Genomic DNA, 16468 nt, shown 5'->3' with positions numbered 1-16468 from the left:
TGGGGTTGAAGTGTTCCGAGGCGGAAGATGAGGCGTTCTTCCTCCAGGTGTCTGGTGGTGAGGGAGCGGCGGTGAAGGAGGCCCAGGACCTCCATGTCCTCGGCAGAGTGGGAGGGGGAGTTGAAATGTTGGGCCACGGGGCGGTTTGGTTGATTGGTGCGGGTGTCTTGGAGATGTTCCCTAAAGCGCTCTGCTAGGAGGCACCCAGTCTCCCCAATGTAGAGGAGACCACATCGGGAGCAACGGATACAGTAAATGATATTGGTGGATGTGCAGGTGAAACTTTGATGGATGTGGAAGGCTCCTTTAGGGCCTTGGATAGAGGTGAGGGAGGAGGTGTATCGTGCCCAGGGATGTGTAGGTTAGGACGGATGGACCCCCTTGAGTTTGCCATCCCAATTCTTCCATTTGCCTGTCCAATGACTTAAACTTGGCGAATCTACCACCGTTGCAGGCAAAGCATTCCATATCCTTACTACTCTCTGAGTAAAGAAGCTCTCTCCGACATCTGTCTTATACCTATCTCCCCTCACTTTAAAGTTGTGTCCCCTCGTGTTTGCCGTCCCCATACGTGGAAAAAAGGATCTCCCTGTCCACCCTATCTAACCCTCTGATTATCTTGTGTGTCTCTATTAAGTCACTTCTTAACCTTCTTCTCTCTAACGAGAACAGCCTCAAGGCCCTCAGCCTTTCCTCATAAGACATTCCTTCCACACCAGGCAACATCCTCGTAAATCTCCTCCGCACCCTTTCCAAAGCTTCCACATCCTTCTTATAATGCGGTGACCAGAACTGTACACAATACTCCAGGTGTGGCCGTACCAGAGCTTTGTACAGTTGCAGCATAACCTCCTGGTTCCGGAACTCAATCCCTCTATTAATAAAGGCCAAAACACTGAATGCTTTCTTAACAACCCTGTCAATCTGAGTGGCAACTTTCAGGGATCTGTGTACTTCTCTGCTCATCTACACTCTGACGAAACATTTCATTAGCCCAGTACTTTGCATTCTGATTACTCTGTCCAAAGTGAATCACCTCACACTTGTCCACATTAAACCCCATTTGCCAGCTCCCAGCCCAGCTCTGCATCCTATCTATGTCTCTCTGCAACCTACTACATCCGTCATCACTATCCACAACTCCACCGACCTTTGTGACATTCGCAAATTTACTAACACACCCTTCTAAGCCCTCATCCAGGGCATTTATAAAAATGACGGACAGTAGTGGACACAACACCAAGCCTTGCGGTACGCCGTGAGTAATTGGACACCAAGGTGAGCATGTTCCATCAACTACAGCCCTCTGTTTTCTTTCAGCAAGCCAATTACTGATCCAAACTGGTTTTACTCCCACAATCCCATTCCTCCGCATTTTGTATAATAGCTTACTGTGGGGAACCTTATCGAACACCTTGCTGAAATCCATATACACCACATCAACCCGTTTACTCTCATTGGTCACTTTGTCAAAAAACTCAATAAGATTCATTAGGCAGGACCTACCCTTCACAAAACTATGCTGATTGTCCCTGATCAGATTTTTATTTTCGAGATGGTGATAAATCCAATCTCTTATAACCTTTTCCAACACTTTACCAAGAACTGAAGTGAGACTCACTGGTCTGTAATTACAGGGTTGTCTCTACTGCCCTTTTTGAACAAGGGAACCACATTTGCTATCCTCCAGTCCTCAGGCACTATTCCTGTAGACAATGATGATTTGAAGATCAATGCCAAAGGCTCGGCAATCTCTTCCATTGCTTCCCAGAGGATCCTAGGATAGATCCCATTCGGCCCAGGGGACTTGTGTATTTTCACACTCTGCAGTATTTCTAATACCTCTTCCTTGTGAACCTCAATCTCTTTGAGTCTAGATGCAAGTAGCTCTGTATCTTCGTCACCAACATTTTCATTTTCTATAGGGAACACTGTCAAAAAATCTTTATTTAGCGCTTCCCCAATCTCCTCTGAGCCCACACACAACTTGCCACTATTATACTTGATTGGCCCTAATTTAACTCTTGTCATTCTTTTATTCCTGGCATACCTATGGAAAGCCTTAGGGTTAACCCTGGTCCTATCCACCAACAACTTCTCATGTCTCCTACTGGCTCTTCTGAACTCTCCTTTTAGGGCTTTCCTGACTTCCATGTAACCCTCAAGCGCCCTCACTGAGCTTTCACATTTTGTCCAAACATAAATCACATTTTTCTTCTTGACCCGGGATTCCACTTCCTTAGTAAATCACGGCTCCCGTGTTTTCTATCTTCCTCCTGCCTGACAGGTACATATTTATCTAGGACACACAGGGGCTTTTCCTTGATGTACAGGTTAGGGTCGATTGGCCATGGGAAATTGTCCCATAGTGCCCAGGGATGTGCAGGTTAGGGTGGATTGGTCATGGGAAATTGTCCCATAGTGTCCAGGGGTGTGCAGATTAGGGTGGATTGGTCATGGGAAATTGTCCCATAGTGTACAGGGATGTGCAAATTAGGGTGGGTTGTCCACGGGAAATTGTCCCATTGTGCCCAGGGATGTGCAGATTAGGGTGGATTGGCCGTGGGAAATTGTCCCATAGTGCCCAGGGATGTGGAGGTTAGGGTGGATCGGCCACGGGAAATTGTCCCATAGTGTCTCGGGATGTGCAGGTGACGGTAGGTTGGCCATTGGAAATGTCCCATAGTGCCCAGTGAAGTGCAGGGTAGGGTGGATTGGTCATGGCGAATTGTCCCATACTGCCCAGTGATGTGCAGGTTAGGGTGGATTGGCTATGGGACATTGTCCCATAGTGTCCAGGGATGTGCAGGTTAGGGTGGATTGGCCATGGGAAATTGTCCCATAGTGCCCAGGGATGTGCAGATTAGGGTGGATTGTCCACGGGAAATTGTCCCATTGTGGTCAGGGATGTGCAGGTTAGGGTGGATTGGCCATGGAAAATTGTCTTATAGTGCCCAGGGATGTGCAGGTTAGGGTGGATTAGCCATGGAAAATTGTCCCATAGTGTCCAGGGATGTGCAGGTTAGGGTGAATTGGCCATGGGAAATTGTCCCATAGTGCCCAGGGACCTGCAGGTTAGGGTGGATAGGCCATGTGAAATTGTCTGATAGTGCCCAGGGACGTGCAGGTTTGGGTGGATTGGCCATGGGAAATTGTGCCATAATGCCCCAGGAATGTGTAGGTTAGTGTGGATTCGCCATGGGAAATTGTCCCATAGTGCCGAGGGATGTGCAGGTTAGGGTGGATTCGCCGTGGGAAATTGTCCCATAGTGCACAGGGGTGTGCAGGTCAGGTAAATTGGCCGTGGGAAATTGTCCCATAGTGCCCAGGGATGTGCTGTTAGGGTGGATTGGCCATGGGAAATTGTCCCATAGTGAACAGGGATGTGCAGGTTATGGTGGATTGGCCATGGGAAATTGTCCCATCGTGCCCAGGGATGTGCTGGTTAGGGTGGGTTGGCCATGGGAAATTGTCCCATAGTGCCCAGGGATGTGCAGGCTAGGGGGGATTGGCCATGGGAAATTGTCCCCTCGTGCCCAGGGACGTGCAGGTTTGGGTGGATTGGCCATGGGAAATTGTTCCATAGTGCCCAGGGACGTGCTGGTTAGGGTGGATTGGCCATGGGAAATTGTCCCATAGTGCCCAGGGACGTGCAGGTTTGGGTGGATTGGCCATGGGAAATTGTCCATAGTGCCCAGGGATGTACAGGTTAGGTTGGATTTGCCATGGGAAATTGTCCCAAAATGTCCCAGGGATATGCAGGTTAGGGTGGATTGGCCATGGGAAATTGTCCCATAATGCCCCAGGAATGTGTAGGTTAGTGTGGATTCGCCATGGGAAATTGTCCCAAAGTGACGAGGGATGTGCAGGTTAGGGTGGATTCGCCATGGGAAATTGTCCCATAGTGCACAGGGGTGTGCAGGTCAGGTGAATTGGCCGTGAGAAATTGTCCCATAGTGCCCAGGCATGTGCAGGTTAGGGTGGATTGGCCGTGGGAAATTGTGCCATCGTGCCCAGGGATGTGTAGGTTAGGGTGGATTGGCCATGGGAAATTGTCCCATAGTGAACAGGGATGTGCAGGTTATGGTGGATTGGCCATGGGAAATTGTCCCATCGTGCCCAGGGATGTGCAGGTTAGGGTGGGTTGGCCATGGGAAATTGTCCCATAGTGCCCAGGGATGTGCAGTCTAGAGGGGATTGGCCATGGGAAATTGTCCCATAGTGAACAGGGATGTGCAGGTTATGGTGGATTGGCCATGGGAAATTATCCCCTAGTGCCCAGTGAAGTGCAGGTTAGTGTGGGTTGGCCATGGGAAATTGTCCCATAGCGCCCAGGGATGTGTAGGTTAGGGTGGATTGGCGGTGGAAAGTTGTCTCATAGTGTCCAGTGGTGTGGAGGTTAGGGTGGATTGGCCATGGAAAATTGTCCCATAGTGTCCAGCGATGTGCAGGTTAGGGTGAATTGGCCATGGAAAATTGCCCGATAGTGTCCAGCGATGTGCAGGTCAGGTGAATTGGCCATGCTAATTTACCCACAGTGTTAGGTTACACAACTCAGAGGAAAATGGGATTCTTTTGACTTGAGTGTGGGAGACTGACTGGGTGATCTTGTAGAAGGGTATAAGATCATGATTGGCACTGAGAGGGTGAATGTGCTCAGTTTTTTTTCCAGGGTCGGGGAATCAAGGACGAGATGGTGTCAGTTTCTGATGGAGGGGAAGATAAAAGGGAACCTGAGGGGTAACTTTTTCACACAGAGGGTGATACGCACATGGAATGAGCTGCCATTGGAAGTGGTTGTGGCTGGTACATTAACAACATTCAATGGTGAATGAGGTACATGGGAAATGATACATCAAATCAAATCACTAATGAAAGAAAACATCTTGCAATCGTACAAAAGAGCCACTGATATCTGCTCTGTGTTTTCTGTTAACCAGCCAATCACTAACACAAACCAATATATTACCCACGACAGCGTCAGCTTTATTTTCCCTCAACCATCTTTGCTGTAACTGTCGATTGAACTCTTTCTGGAATTAAAGTACAGGATCAGAGTCAGAGATTTGCTGAAGACAGCTTTACCAAGCAGTGACCGGTCAGAATAGAGCAGTGTAACCTGATGGAACCTGGGTATTCTGCTCGGTACAGCCCATCCCACCCTGTCGGTTAGTGACAGGACATTGGGATAAGGATTGTCTCTGTGTTCAACAGCAGACAGTGAAACTGAACAGAGCAATAAATTGCTGCTTCCAAAGGTTTCACATCGAGGCACATTGTGGGGAAAGATTTCCCTTTTGGATCACTGACTGTAATTCCTCTTACGCCGTGTCATTTTGTGTTTCAGAGATGCAGTGTCCACCACACAGTCACTACGAGACCTGCACTAGCGCCTGCCCAGCCACTTGCACTGATCCTAACGCGCTGTTGTTTTGCAACGAGCCGTGCGTGGAGGGCTGCAAGTGTGACACGGGTTACTTGCTGAGCGGAGGTGTGTGTGTGACCTCCGCTGAGTGTGGCTGCTCCTTCCAAGGTCGTTACTACAGCAAAGGTGAGAGTGTCATCCTGACTGAGAGCTGCAGTCAGAAATGTAGCTGCCTCAACGCCAGTGTTGGCATGAGCTGTTCCGCTTTCAGCTGTGGGCACCATGAAGATTGCCGCCTGGTGAACGGGGTACGGGGCTGCTACCCCAGAGCACGTGGCACCTGCCTCGCCTCCGGTGACCCCCATTACACCAGCTTTGACGGCAAGAGGTTTGATTTCCAAGGCTCTTGTAAATACACCTTCAGTAAGTCATGTGGAGAGGCTGCGAACCTGACCGCATTCAGTGTTGCTGTGGAGAACGATCACCGCGGGTCCCAGGCTGTGTCATGGACACGTCTGGTTGAAGTTCAGGTGTATGGCCATCGGATCCAGGTGTCGAGGAGTCAAACGGGCAGAGTGCAGGTAAACACAAGGACATAGACATAGAAAATGGAGCATAGAACGTAGAACAGTACAGCACAGAACAGGCCCTTCAGCCCATGATGTTGTCCAAGCATTGATCCTCATGTCAGGTAAACCCTCAAAGTTCTGTGACCATACGCATGTCCAGCAGTCTCTTAACTATCCCCAATGACCGCGCTTCCACAACCGCTGCTGGCAACTCATTCCATGCTCTCACAACTCTCTGCGTAAAAAAACCCGCCTCTGACATTCCCTTGACACTTCCCTCCAACCAGCTTAAAACTATGACCCCCCGTGTTAACAATTTCTGCCCTGGGAAAAAGTCTCTGGCTATCAACTCTATCTATGCCTCTCATTATCTTGTACACCTCAATTAGGTCCCCTCTCTTTCTTCTTTTTACTAATGAAAAAAGCTCAGTCAACCTCTCTTCGTAAGACAAGCCCTCCATTCCAGACAGCATTCTGGTAAACCTCCTCTGAACCTTCTCCAAAGCATCCACATCTTTCCTATAATAGGGCGACAGAACTGGACACGGTATTCCAAGTGCGGTCTAACCAAAGTTTTATAGAGCTGCAACAAGATCTCACGGCTCTTAAACTCAATCCCCCCGTTAATAAAAGCCAAAACACCATATGCTTTCTGAACAAACCTGTCCACTTGTGTTGCCACTTTAAGGGATCTATGTCCCTGCACACCAAGATCCCTCTGTTCCTCCACACTGCCAAGAAACCTATCCTTAATCCTGTACTCAGCTTTCAAGTTCGACCGTCCAAAATGCATTTATCCAGGTTGAACTCCATCCGCCACATCTCAGCCCATCTCTGCATCCTGTCAATGTCACACTGCAGCCTACAACAGTCCTCTATTCTGTCAACGACACCTCCAACCTTTGTGTCGTCTTCAAACCTACTGACCCATCCTTCAATCCCCTGATCCAAGTCATTAATAAAAATTACAAAGAGTCAAGGCCCAAGAACAGAGCCCTGTGGAACACCACTCACCACTGACTTCCAGGCAGAAAACCTTCCTTCCAAAACCACCCGCTGTCTTCTGTCAACCAGCCAATTCTGTATCCAGACAGCTAAATTTCCCTGTATCCCACTCCTCCTGACCTTCTGAACTAGCCTACCATGGGGAACCTTATCAAATGCCTTGCTGAAGTCCATATACACTGCATCCACAGCTCGACCATGATCAACTTGTCGAGTAACATCATTGAAGAACTCAATAAGATTTGTGAGGCCTGACCTGCCCCTCACAAAGCCATGCTGACAGTCTTTAATCAAGCCATGCTCTTCCAGATGGTCATAAGTCCTATCCCTCAGGATCCTTCCAACACCTTGCAGACGACAGACGTGTGATTGAATGATCTGTAATTGCCAGGGATTTCCATATTTCCTTTTTTGAAGAGAGGAATTACATTTGCCTCCCTCCAGTCCTCAGGTACGAATCCAGTGGAGAGAGAGGATGCAAAGATCTTTGCAAGTGGCAAAGCAATCACATTTCTCACTTCCCAAAGCACCGGAGAACAAATCTGGTTCAGGCTTGGTGACTTGTCAATCTTAATGTTTGTCAACATTTTCAGCACATTAGCTTCCTCTATCTCTATCCATTCCAGCATGCACACCTGCTCCTCAATGATTCCATTTACGACAAGGTCCTTTTCTTTAGTAAAGACAGAAGCAAACAACTCATTTAGGGCTTCCCCTACCTCCTCAGACTCCATACACATGTTCCCTATGCTATACCTGATCGGCCCTACTCTTTCTTTGACCATTCTCTTATTCCTCACATACGTGTAAAATGCCTTTGTGTTCTCCCTAATCCTTCCTGCCAAGCCTTTCTCGTGCCCACTCCTGGCTCTCCTGAGACCATTTTTGAGCTCCTTCTTCACCTACCTGGAATCCTCTAGAGCTGAGCTTGACCCTAGCTTCCTCCACCTGACGTAAGCTACCTTCTTCCTTTTGACAAGAAGCTCCACCGCTCTCGTCATCCAAGGTTCCTTTATCTTACCCCTTCTAGCCTGTCTCAGATGGACATATTTATGCATCACTCACAACAATTGCTCCTTAAACAGTCTCCACATGTCTATAGTGCCCTTTCCATGGAACAATTGCTCCCAGTCTATGCTTCCCAACTCACGTCTGATAATATCATAGTTTCCTTTTCCCCAATTAAATATCCTTCCATTGTGCCTGCTTCTCTCCTTCTCCATAGCTATGTAGAATGTGAGGCAGCTGTGGTCACTATCACCAAAATGCTCTCCCACCACAAGATCTGACACCTGCCCCGGCTCATTGCGGCGCACCAAATCCAAAATGGCCTCTCCCCTCGTCGACCTGTCAACGTACTGAGTTAGGAAACCCTCCTGAACACACCTTACAAAAACAGTTCCTTCCAAACCATCTGCTCGAAGGAGGTTCCAATCAATATTGGGAAAGTTAAAGTCACCCATTACAACAACCCTACTACGTCCACTCCTTTCCAAAATCTGCCGACCTATACTTTCTTCAATCTTCCTGTTGCTATTGGGGGGCCTGTAGTAAACCCCTAAAGAGGTGACTGCTCCCTTATTGTTCCTAATTTCCACCCATACTGACTCGGTAGGCAGACCCTCCTCGACAATGGTAACTTCTGTAGCTGTGATACCCTCTCTGATTAGCAGGGCTACACCCCCTCCTCTTTCCCCCCCGCCCTTCCTCTTCTTTTTGAATGCTCTAAACCCTGGAACATCCAGCAACCATTCCTGCCCCTGAGAAACCAATGTCTCTATTATGGCCACAACATCATAGCACCAGGTACTGATCCATGCTCTAAGCTCATCACTTATATTCCTGATATTCCTTACATTAAAGCAAACGCACTTTAACCGATCCCTTGATTCTTTCCCAGGAAATTCCTTCCCACTGGCTGCGCTACCTCTTACTATTGCCTCATCTCCGTCAACTCTCACCCCCGGTATATAGCTCAGGTTCCCAACCCCCTGCCATACTAATTTAAACCCTCCTGAACCACTGGAGCAAACCTTCCACCCAGGACATTGAGAGGGATTGACACTGACAGCACAGAGAGGATGTTCGGCCCATCGTGGGTATCAGAGGGATTGTGCTGGATCCTGAACTCCAGGGAAGCACATTCCCAATTTCAGTCTCCCAGAGGTGTGCTCTCCAGACACCCCCTTCCCTAACACACACCCCCTCCCCCATACTGACCATGGGGTTTGTAACCCTGCCTCCTGTATTGTCTCAATGACCCTCTGGCTCATTCATTATTCTGCTAAAGGATCTGTTCGAATCCCCACAAACAGAAGGAGGCCGTTCAGCCCATTGAGTGCACACTGACGCTGGGAAGGGCATCCCACCCTGATCCTTTGTCCCACAACACAATCCCAATAACCCTGCATCTCTCATTGCTAACACACCAGGCCTCAAATCACTGGACAAGATGGGACAATTTCCCATGGCCAATCCACCATAATCTGCACATCCCTGGACACTACGGGACAATTTCCCATGGCCTATCCACCCTAACTGGCAGGTCCCTGGGCACTATGGGACAATTTCCCATGGCCAACCCACCCTAACCTCCACATCCCTGGACACTACGGGACAATTTCCCATGGTCATTTCACCATAACCTGCATGTTCCTGGGCACTATGGGACACTTTCCACAGACACTTCACCCTAACCAAGCCACATAACGTCAGTGGCTACAAGAGCAGGTCAGAGGATGGGAATCCTGCAGTGAGTAACTCCCCTCCTGACTCCCCCCCAAAACCTATCCCACTGTCGACAAGGCACAAGGCAGGAGGGTGAGGGAATACTCCACACTTGCCCTGAATGGTGGCAGCTCAAACTACACTCGAGATGGACAAAGCAGCCCCCGCTGGATTATCGCCACATCCACAAACATCCCCTCCATCCCCCACCGACGCTCAGGAACAGCAGTGTGTCCCATTTACAAGATGCCCTGCAGAAACTCACCAAAGACCCTCAGACAGCATTTTCCAAGCCCAAGGCCACTTCCATCTAGAAGGACAAGGGGCAGCAGGTACATGGGAACACCACCCCCTGCAAATTCCCCTCCGAGTCCCTCACTGTCCCGACTTGGAAATATATCAGCCATTCCTTCCAGGGTCAGAATCCTGGGATTCCCTCCCTCAGGGATATTGTGGGTCTACCCTACAGCACAGGGACTGCAGCGGGTCATGAAGGCAGCTCACCCCCACCTTCTCAAGGGGGGCAACTAAGGACGGGGCAATAAATACTGGGCCCAGCCAGTGAGCCCCACATCCAGTGAATGAATGAACATAAAGCACACATTGAGGCACATTCCTGACAGCGACAGTGAAGGTTTTGATGAAAGACCGGTCCTGATTTTCCCTGATGTATCGGGAGGGGTTCAATGCGGTTTGGGGAAATGGGTCCCTGGTGGAGGTGTTCCAGGAAGAGCAGAATTCCGGGAGAATCCGAGAGCCATTTCTCCTGTTCCTGAGGGAGGGATATTGGGGGGAGGGGACAGTGATTTGTTGCTGTGTTCCCCCCTATTTCTGTCCCAAGTCCAGCTTCTGTTTCTCTGTTGCCAGGTAAACGGAGAGAGTGTCAATTTGCCAGTGAGTTTAGAATCGGGGAAAGTCCGTCTTTTCCAGAGCGGATCAGCGGCGGTGCTGGAGACGGTGTTTGGGCTCCGAGTGTCCTACGACTTGAGCCATTACGCGGAGGTGATGGTCCCCAGTCTGTATTCGGGCTCACTGTGCGGACTGTGTGGAAACTTCAACGGAGAGCCGGCAGACGATTTTGTGTCTCCCAACGGCACGGCGCTGTCTACAGCAGCAGTGTTCGGGAACAGCTGGAAAATCTCCGATCCCGAGGCTGTGTGCTCGGACGATCCGGGCTCGGTGATTCTGTGCAGTGACTCTGTCCGCCGCCTGTTGAGCTCCGAAAGTTACTGTGGTGTTCTGAGTAAGGTCAGTGGGCCATTCCAGCAGTGCCATTCGGAACTGAGCCCGCTGACTTCCCAGGAAAACTGCATCTTTGATCTGTGCGCCGTGGGAGTGAGCAGGGAGCTGCTGTGTCAGGCGATTGGATCGTACGCAGCAGAGTGTCAGAGACGGGGAATGATGACCGGAGATTGGAGAAATGTCACTGGCTGCGGTAAGGACCAAAGTTGTCTTTGGGAGCCACTGGCCCCTGCGACAAATCACGGTCACTCCGAGCTCGTGGTCACTGCCTTTGGCCGTTTCCATGGGGACATGGGAGGAGGTGGCCACTCAGCCCGTCATCAAGGAGGCAGCTCACAGCTGATCTGATTGCTCCACCTTCCTGCTAGCCCACTCCCTGATAACCTTTCAGCACTGGGTTTAGCATGAATCTAACCCCCTCTGCCTTAAACATATTCAGGGACTCTGCTCCCTGAGACTGTGTGCACAGCCCAGTCCGTTACAGAAATCGGGCCAGCAATGTGTCTCAGGTTCGATCCCACCCCCGGGGGACTGTCTGCGAGGAGTTTTTACAATCTCCCCGCGTCTGCGTGGGTTTCCTCCCTGTGTTCCGGTTTCTTCCCACACTCCAAAGATGTGCAGGTTAGGGTGGACTGGCCATGGGAAATTGTCCCATAGTGCCCAGGGATGTACAGGTTAGGGTGGGTTGGCCATGGGAAATTGTCTCATAGTGCCCAGGGAAGTGCAGGTTAGGGTGGGTTGGCCATGGGAAATTGTCCCATAGTGCCCAGGGATGTACAGGTTAGGGTGGTTTGGCCATGGGTAATTGTCCCATAGTGTCCAGGGATGTGTAGGTCAGTGTGGATTGGCCATGGGAAATTGTCACATAATGCCCCAGGGACGTGTAGGTCAGTGTGGACTGGCCATGGGTAATTGTCCCATAGTGCACAGGGATGTGTAGGTCAGTGTGGACTGGCCATGGGTAATTGTCCCAAAGTGTCCAGGGATGTGTAGGTTAGTGTGGATTGGCCATGGGAAATTGTCACATAGTAAAAACAATGACTGCAGATGCTGAAAATCAAATGCTGGATTAGTGGTGCTGGAAGAGCACAGCAGTTCAGGCAGCATCCAACGAGCAGCGAAATCAACGTTTCGGGCAAAAGCCCTTCATCAGGAATAAAGGCAGTGAGCCTGCAGCATGGAGAGATAAGCTAGAGGAGGGTGGGGGTGGGGAGAGAGTAGCATAGAGTACAATGGGTGAGTGGGGGAGGGGATGAAGGTGATAGGTCATAGAGAAGAGGGTGGAGTGGATAGGTGGAAAAGAAGATAGGCAGGTCGGACAAGTCAAGGAGACAGTAAGTGAGCTGGAAGTTTGAAACTAGGATGAGGTGGGGGAAGGGGAAATGAGGAAGCTGTTGAAGTCCACATTGATGCCCTGGGGTTGAAGTGTTCCGAGGCGGAAGATGAGGCGTTCTTCCTCCAGGTGTCTGGTGGTGAGGGAGCGGCGGTGAAGGAGGCCCAGGACCTCCATGTCCTCGGCAGAGTGGGAGGGGGAGTTGAAATGTTGGGCCACGGGGCGGTTTGGTTGATTGGTGCGGGTGTCTTGGAGATGTTCCCTAAAGCGCTCTGCTAGGAGGCACCCAGTCTCCCCAATGTAGAGGAGACCACATCGGGAGCAACGGATACAGTAAATGATATTGGTGGATGTGCAGGTGAAACTTTGATGGATGTGGAAGGCTCCTTTAGGGCCTTGGATAGAGGTGAGGGAGGAGGTGTATCGTGCCCAGGGATGTGTAGGTTAGGACGGATGGACCCCCTCGAGTTTGCCATCCCAATTCTTCCATTTGCCTGTCCAATGACGACTTAAATGCACTTAAACTTGGCGAATCTACCACCGTTGCAGGCAAAGCATTCCATATCCTTACTACTCTCTGAGTAAAGAAGCTCTCTCCGACATCTGTCTTATACCTATCTCCCCTCACTTTAAAGTTGTGTCCCCTCGTGTTTGCCGTCCCCATACGTGGAAAAAAGGATCTCCCTGTCCACCCTATCTAACCCTCTGATTATCTTGTGTGTCTCTATTAAGTCACTTCTTAACCTTCTTCTCTCTAACGAGAACAGCCTCAAGGCCCTCAGCCTTTCCTCATAAGACATTCCTTCCACACCAGGCAACATCCTCGTAAATCTCCTCCGCACCCTTTCCAAAGCTTCCACATCCTTCTTATAATGCGGTGACCAGAACTGTACACAATACTCCAAGTGTGGCCATACCAGAGCTTTGTACAGTTGCAGCATAACCTCCTGGTTCCGGAACTCAATCCCTCTATTAATAAAGGCCAAAACACTGAATGCTTTCTTAACAACCCTGTCAATCTGGGTGGCAACTTTCAGGGATCTGTGTACTTCTCTGCTCATCTACACTCTGACGAAACATTTCATTAGCCCAGTACTTTGCATTCTGATTACTCTGTCCAAAGTGAATCACCTCACACTTGTCCACATTAAACCCCATTTGCCAGCTCCCAGCCCAGCTCTGCATCCTATCTATGTCTCTCTGCAACCTACTACATCCGTCATCACTATCCACAACTCCACCGACCTTTGTGACATTCGCAAATTTACTAACACACCCTTCTAAGCCCTCATCCAGGGCATTTATAAAAATGACGGACAGTAGTGGACACAACACCAAGCCTTGCGGTACGCCGTGAGTAATTGGACACCAAGGTGAGCATGTTCCATCAACTACAGCCCTCTGTTTTCTTTCAGCAAGCCAATTACTGATCCAAACTGGTTTTACTCCCACAATCCCATTCCTCCGCATTTTGTATAATAGCTTACTGTGGGGAACCTTATCGAACACCTTGCTGAAATCCATATACACCACATCAACCCGTTTACTCTCATTGGTCACTTTGTCAAAAAACTCAATAAGATTCATTCGGCAGGACCTACCCTTCACAAAACTATGCTGATTGTCCCTGATCAGATTTTTATTTTCTAGATGGTGATAAATCCAATCTCTTATAACCTTTTCCAACACTTTACCAAGAACTGAAGTGAGACTCACTGGTCTGTAATTACAGGGTTGTCTCTACTGCCCTTTTTGAACAAGGGAACCACATTTGCTATCCTCCAGTCCTCAGGCACTATTCCTGTAGACAATGATGATTTGAAGATCAATGCCAAAGGCTCGGCAATCTCTTCCCTTGCTTCCCAGAGGATCCTAGGATAGATCCCATTCGGCCCAGGGGACTTGTGTATTTTCACACTCTGCAGTATTTCTAATACCTCTTCCTTGTGAACCTCAATCTCTTTGAGTCTAGATGCAAGTAGCTCTGCATCTTCGTCACCAACATTTTCATTTTCTATAGTGAACACTGTCAAAAAATCTTTATTTAGCGCTTCCCCAATCTCCTCTGAGCCCACACACAACTTGCCACTATTATACTTGATTGGCCCTAATTTAACTCTTGTCATTCTTTTATTCCTGACATACCTATGGAAAGCCTTAGGGTTAACCCTGGTCCTATCCACCAACAACTTCTCATGTCTCCTACTGGCTCTTCTGAGCTCTCCTTTTAGGGCTTTCCTGACTTCCATGTAACCCTCAAGCGCCCTCACTGAGCTTTCACATTTTGTCCAAACATAAATCACATTTTTCTTCTTGACCCGGGATTCCACTTCCTTAGTAAATCACGGCTCCCGTGTTTTCTATCTTCCTCCTGCCTGACAGGTACATATTTATCTAGGACACACAGGGGCTTTTCCTTGATGTACAGGTTAGGGTCGATTGGCCATGGGAAATTGTCCCATAGTGCCCAGGGATGTGCAGGTTAGGGTGGATTGGTCATGGGAAATTGTCCCATAGTGTCCAGGGGTGTGCAGATTAGGGTGGATTGGTCATGGGAAATTGTCCCATAGTGTACAGGGATGTGCAAATTAGGGTGGGTTGTCCACGGGAAATTGTCCCATTGTGCCCAGGGATGTGCAGATTAGGGTGGATTGGCCGTGGGAAATTGTCCCATAGTGCCCAGGGATGTGGAGGTTAGGGTGGATCGGCCACGGGAAATTGTCCCATAGTGTCTCGGGATGTGCAGGTGACGGTAGGTTGGCCATTGGAAATGTCCCATAGTGCCCAGTGAAGTGCAGGGTAGGGTGGATTGGTCATGGCGAATTGTCCCATACTGCCCAGTGATGTGCAGGTTAGGGTGGATTGGCTATGGGACATTGTCCCATAGTGTCCAGGGATGTGCAGGTTAGGGTGGATTGGCCATGGGAAATTGTCCCATAGTGCCCAGGGATGTGCAGATTAGGGTGGATTGTCCACGGGAAATTGTCCCATTGTGCTCAGGGATGTGTAGGTCAGTGTGGATTGGCCATGGGAAATTGTCACATAATGCCCCAGGGACGTGTAGGTCAGTGTGGACTGGCCATGGGTAATTGTCCCATAGTGCCCAGGGATGTGCAGGCTAGGGTGTATTGGCCATGGGAAATTGTCCCATAGTGTCCAGGGATGTGAAGGTTAGGGTGGGTTGGCCATGCGAAATTGTCCCATAGTGCCCAGGCCTGTGTAGGTTAGGGTGGATTGACCATGGGAAATTGTCCCATAGTTCCCAGTAATGTGCAGTATCGGGTGGATTGGCTGTGGGAGATTTTCCCATGGTGTCCATGGATGTGGAGGTTAGGGTGGATTGACCATGGGAAATTGTCCCATCGTGTCCAGGGATGTGCAGCTTACAGTGGGTTGGCCATGGGAAATTGTCCCATATGAAGGGCTTTTGCCCGAAACGTCGATTTCGCTGCTCGTTGGATGCTGCCTGAACTGCTGTGCTCTTCCAGCACCACCAATCCAGTATTTGGTTTTCAGCATCTGCAGTCATTGTTTTTACCATGGGAAATTGTCCCATAGTGCCCAGGGATGTGCAGGTTAGGGTGGATTGGCCATGGGAAATTGTCCCATAGTGCCCAGGGATGTGCAGATTAGGGTGGATTGTCCACGGGAAATTGTCCCATTGTGCTCAGGGATGTGCAGGTTAGGGTGGATTGGCCATGGGAAATTGTCCCATAGTGCCCAGGGATGTGGAGGTTAGGGTGGATTGGCCATGGGAAATTGTCCCATCGTGTCCTGGGATGTGCAGGTCACAGTGGGTTGGCCATGGGAAATTGTCCCATACTGCCCAGTGATGTGCAGGTTAGGGTGGATTGGCTATGGGACATTGTCCCATAGTGCCCAGGGATGTGCAGGTTAGGGTGCATTGGCCATGGGAAATTGTCCCATAGTGCCCAGTGATGAGCAGGTTCGGGTGGATTGGCCATGGGAAATTGTCCATTAGTGCCCAGTGATGTGCAGGTTAGTGTGGATTGGCCATGGGAAATTGTCCCATACTGCCCAGGGATGTGCAGGTCAGGTGAATTGGCCATGGTAATTTACCCACAGTGTTAGGTTATATAAGTCAGTGGTAAATGGTAATCTTTTCACTTGAGTGTGGGAGACTGACTGGGTGATCTTGTAGAAGGGTATAAGATCATGATTGGCACTGAGAGGGTGAATGCACTCAGTTTTTCTTTCCCAGGGTAG

The 16468-nt window shown here is 49.6% G+C and overlaps 1 protein-coding gene across 1 annotated transcript in view; it reads left to right on the top strand.

Moving 5' to 3' along the window:
* The window catches only part of LOC140458943 (IgGFc-binding protein-like), a 160137-nt gene that overhangs the window by 97559 nt on the left and 46110 nt on the right, over positions 1 to 16468 (top strand). Inside the window, exons 23-24 of the mRNA XM_072553677.1 lie at positions 5348 to 5946; positions 10534 to 11101. Of these exons, the coding sequence (XP_072409778.1) occupies positions 5348 to 5946; positions 10534 to 11101 (1167 nt within the window). The remainder of the gene's footprint in view (positions 1 to 5347; positions 5947 to 10533; positions 11102 to 16468) is intronic.

Source organism: Chiloscyllium punctatum, chromosome 34 (assembly GCF_047496795.1).
Source record: "Chiloscyllium punctatum isolate Juve2018m chromosome 34, sChiPun1.3, whole genome shotgun sequence".
Classification (NCBI taxonomy): domain Eukaryota; kingdom Metazoa; phylum Chordata; class Chondrichthyes; order Orectolobiformes; family Hemiscylliidae; genus Chiloscyllium; species Chiloscyllium punctatum.
This window is presented reverse-complemented; position numbering and strand designations above follow the sequence as displayed.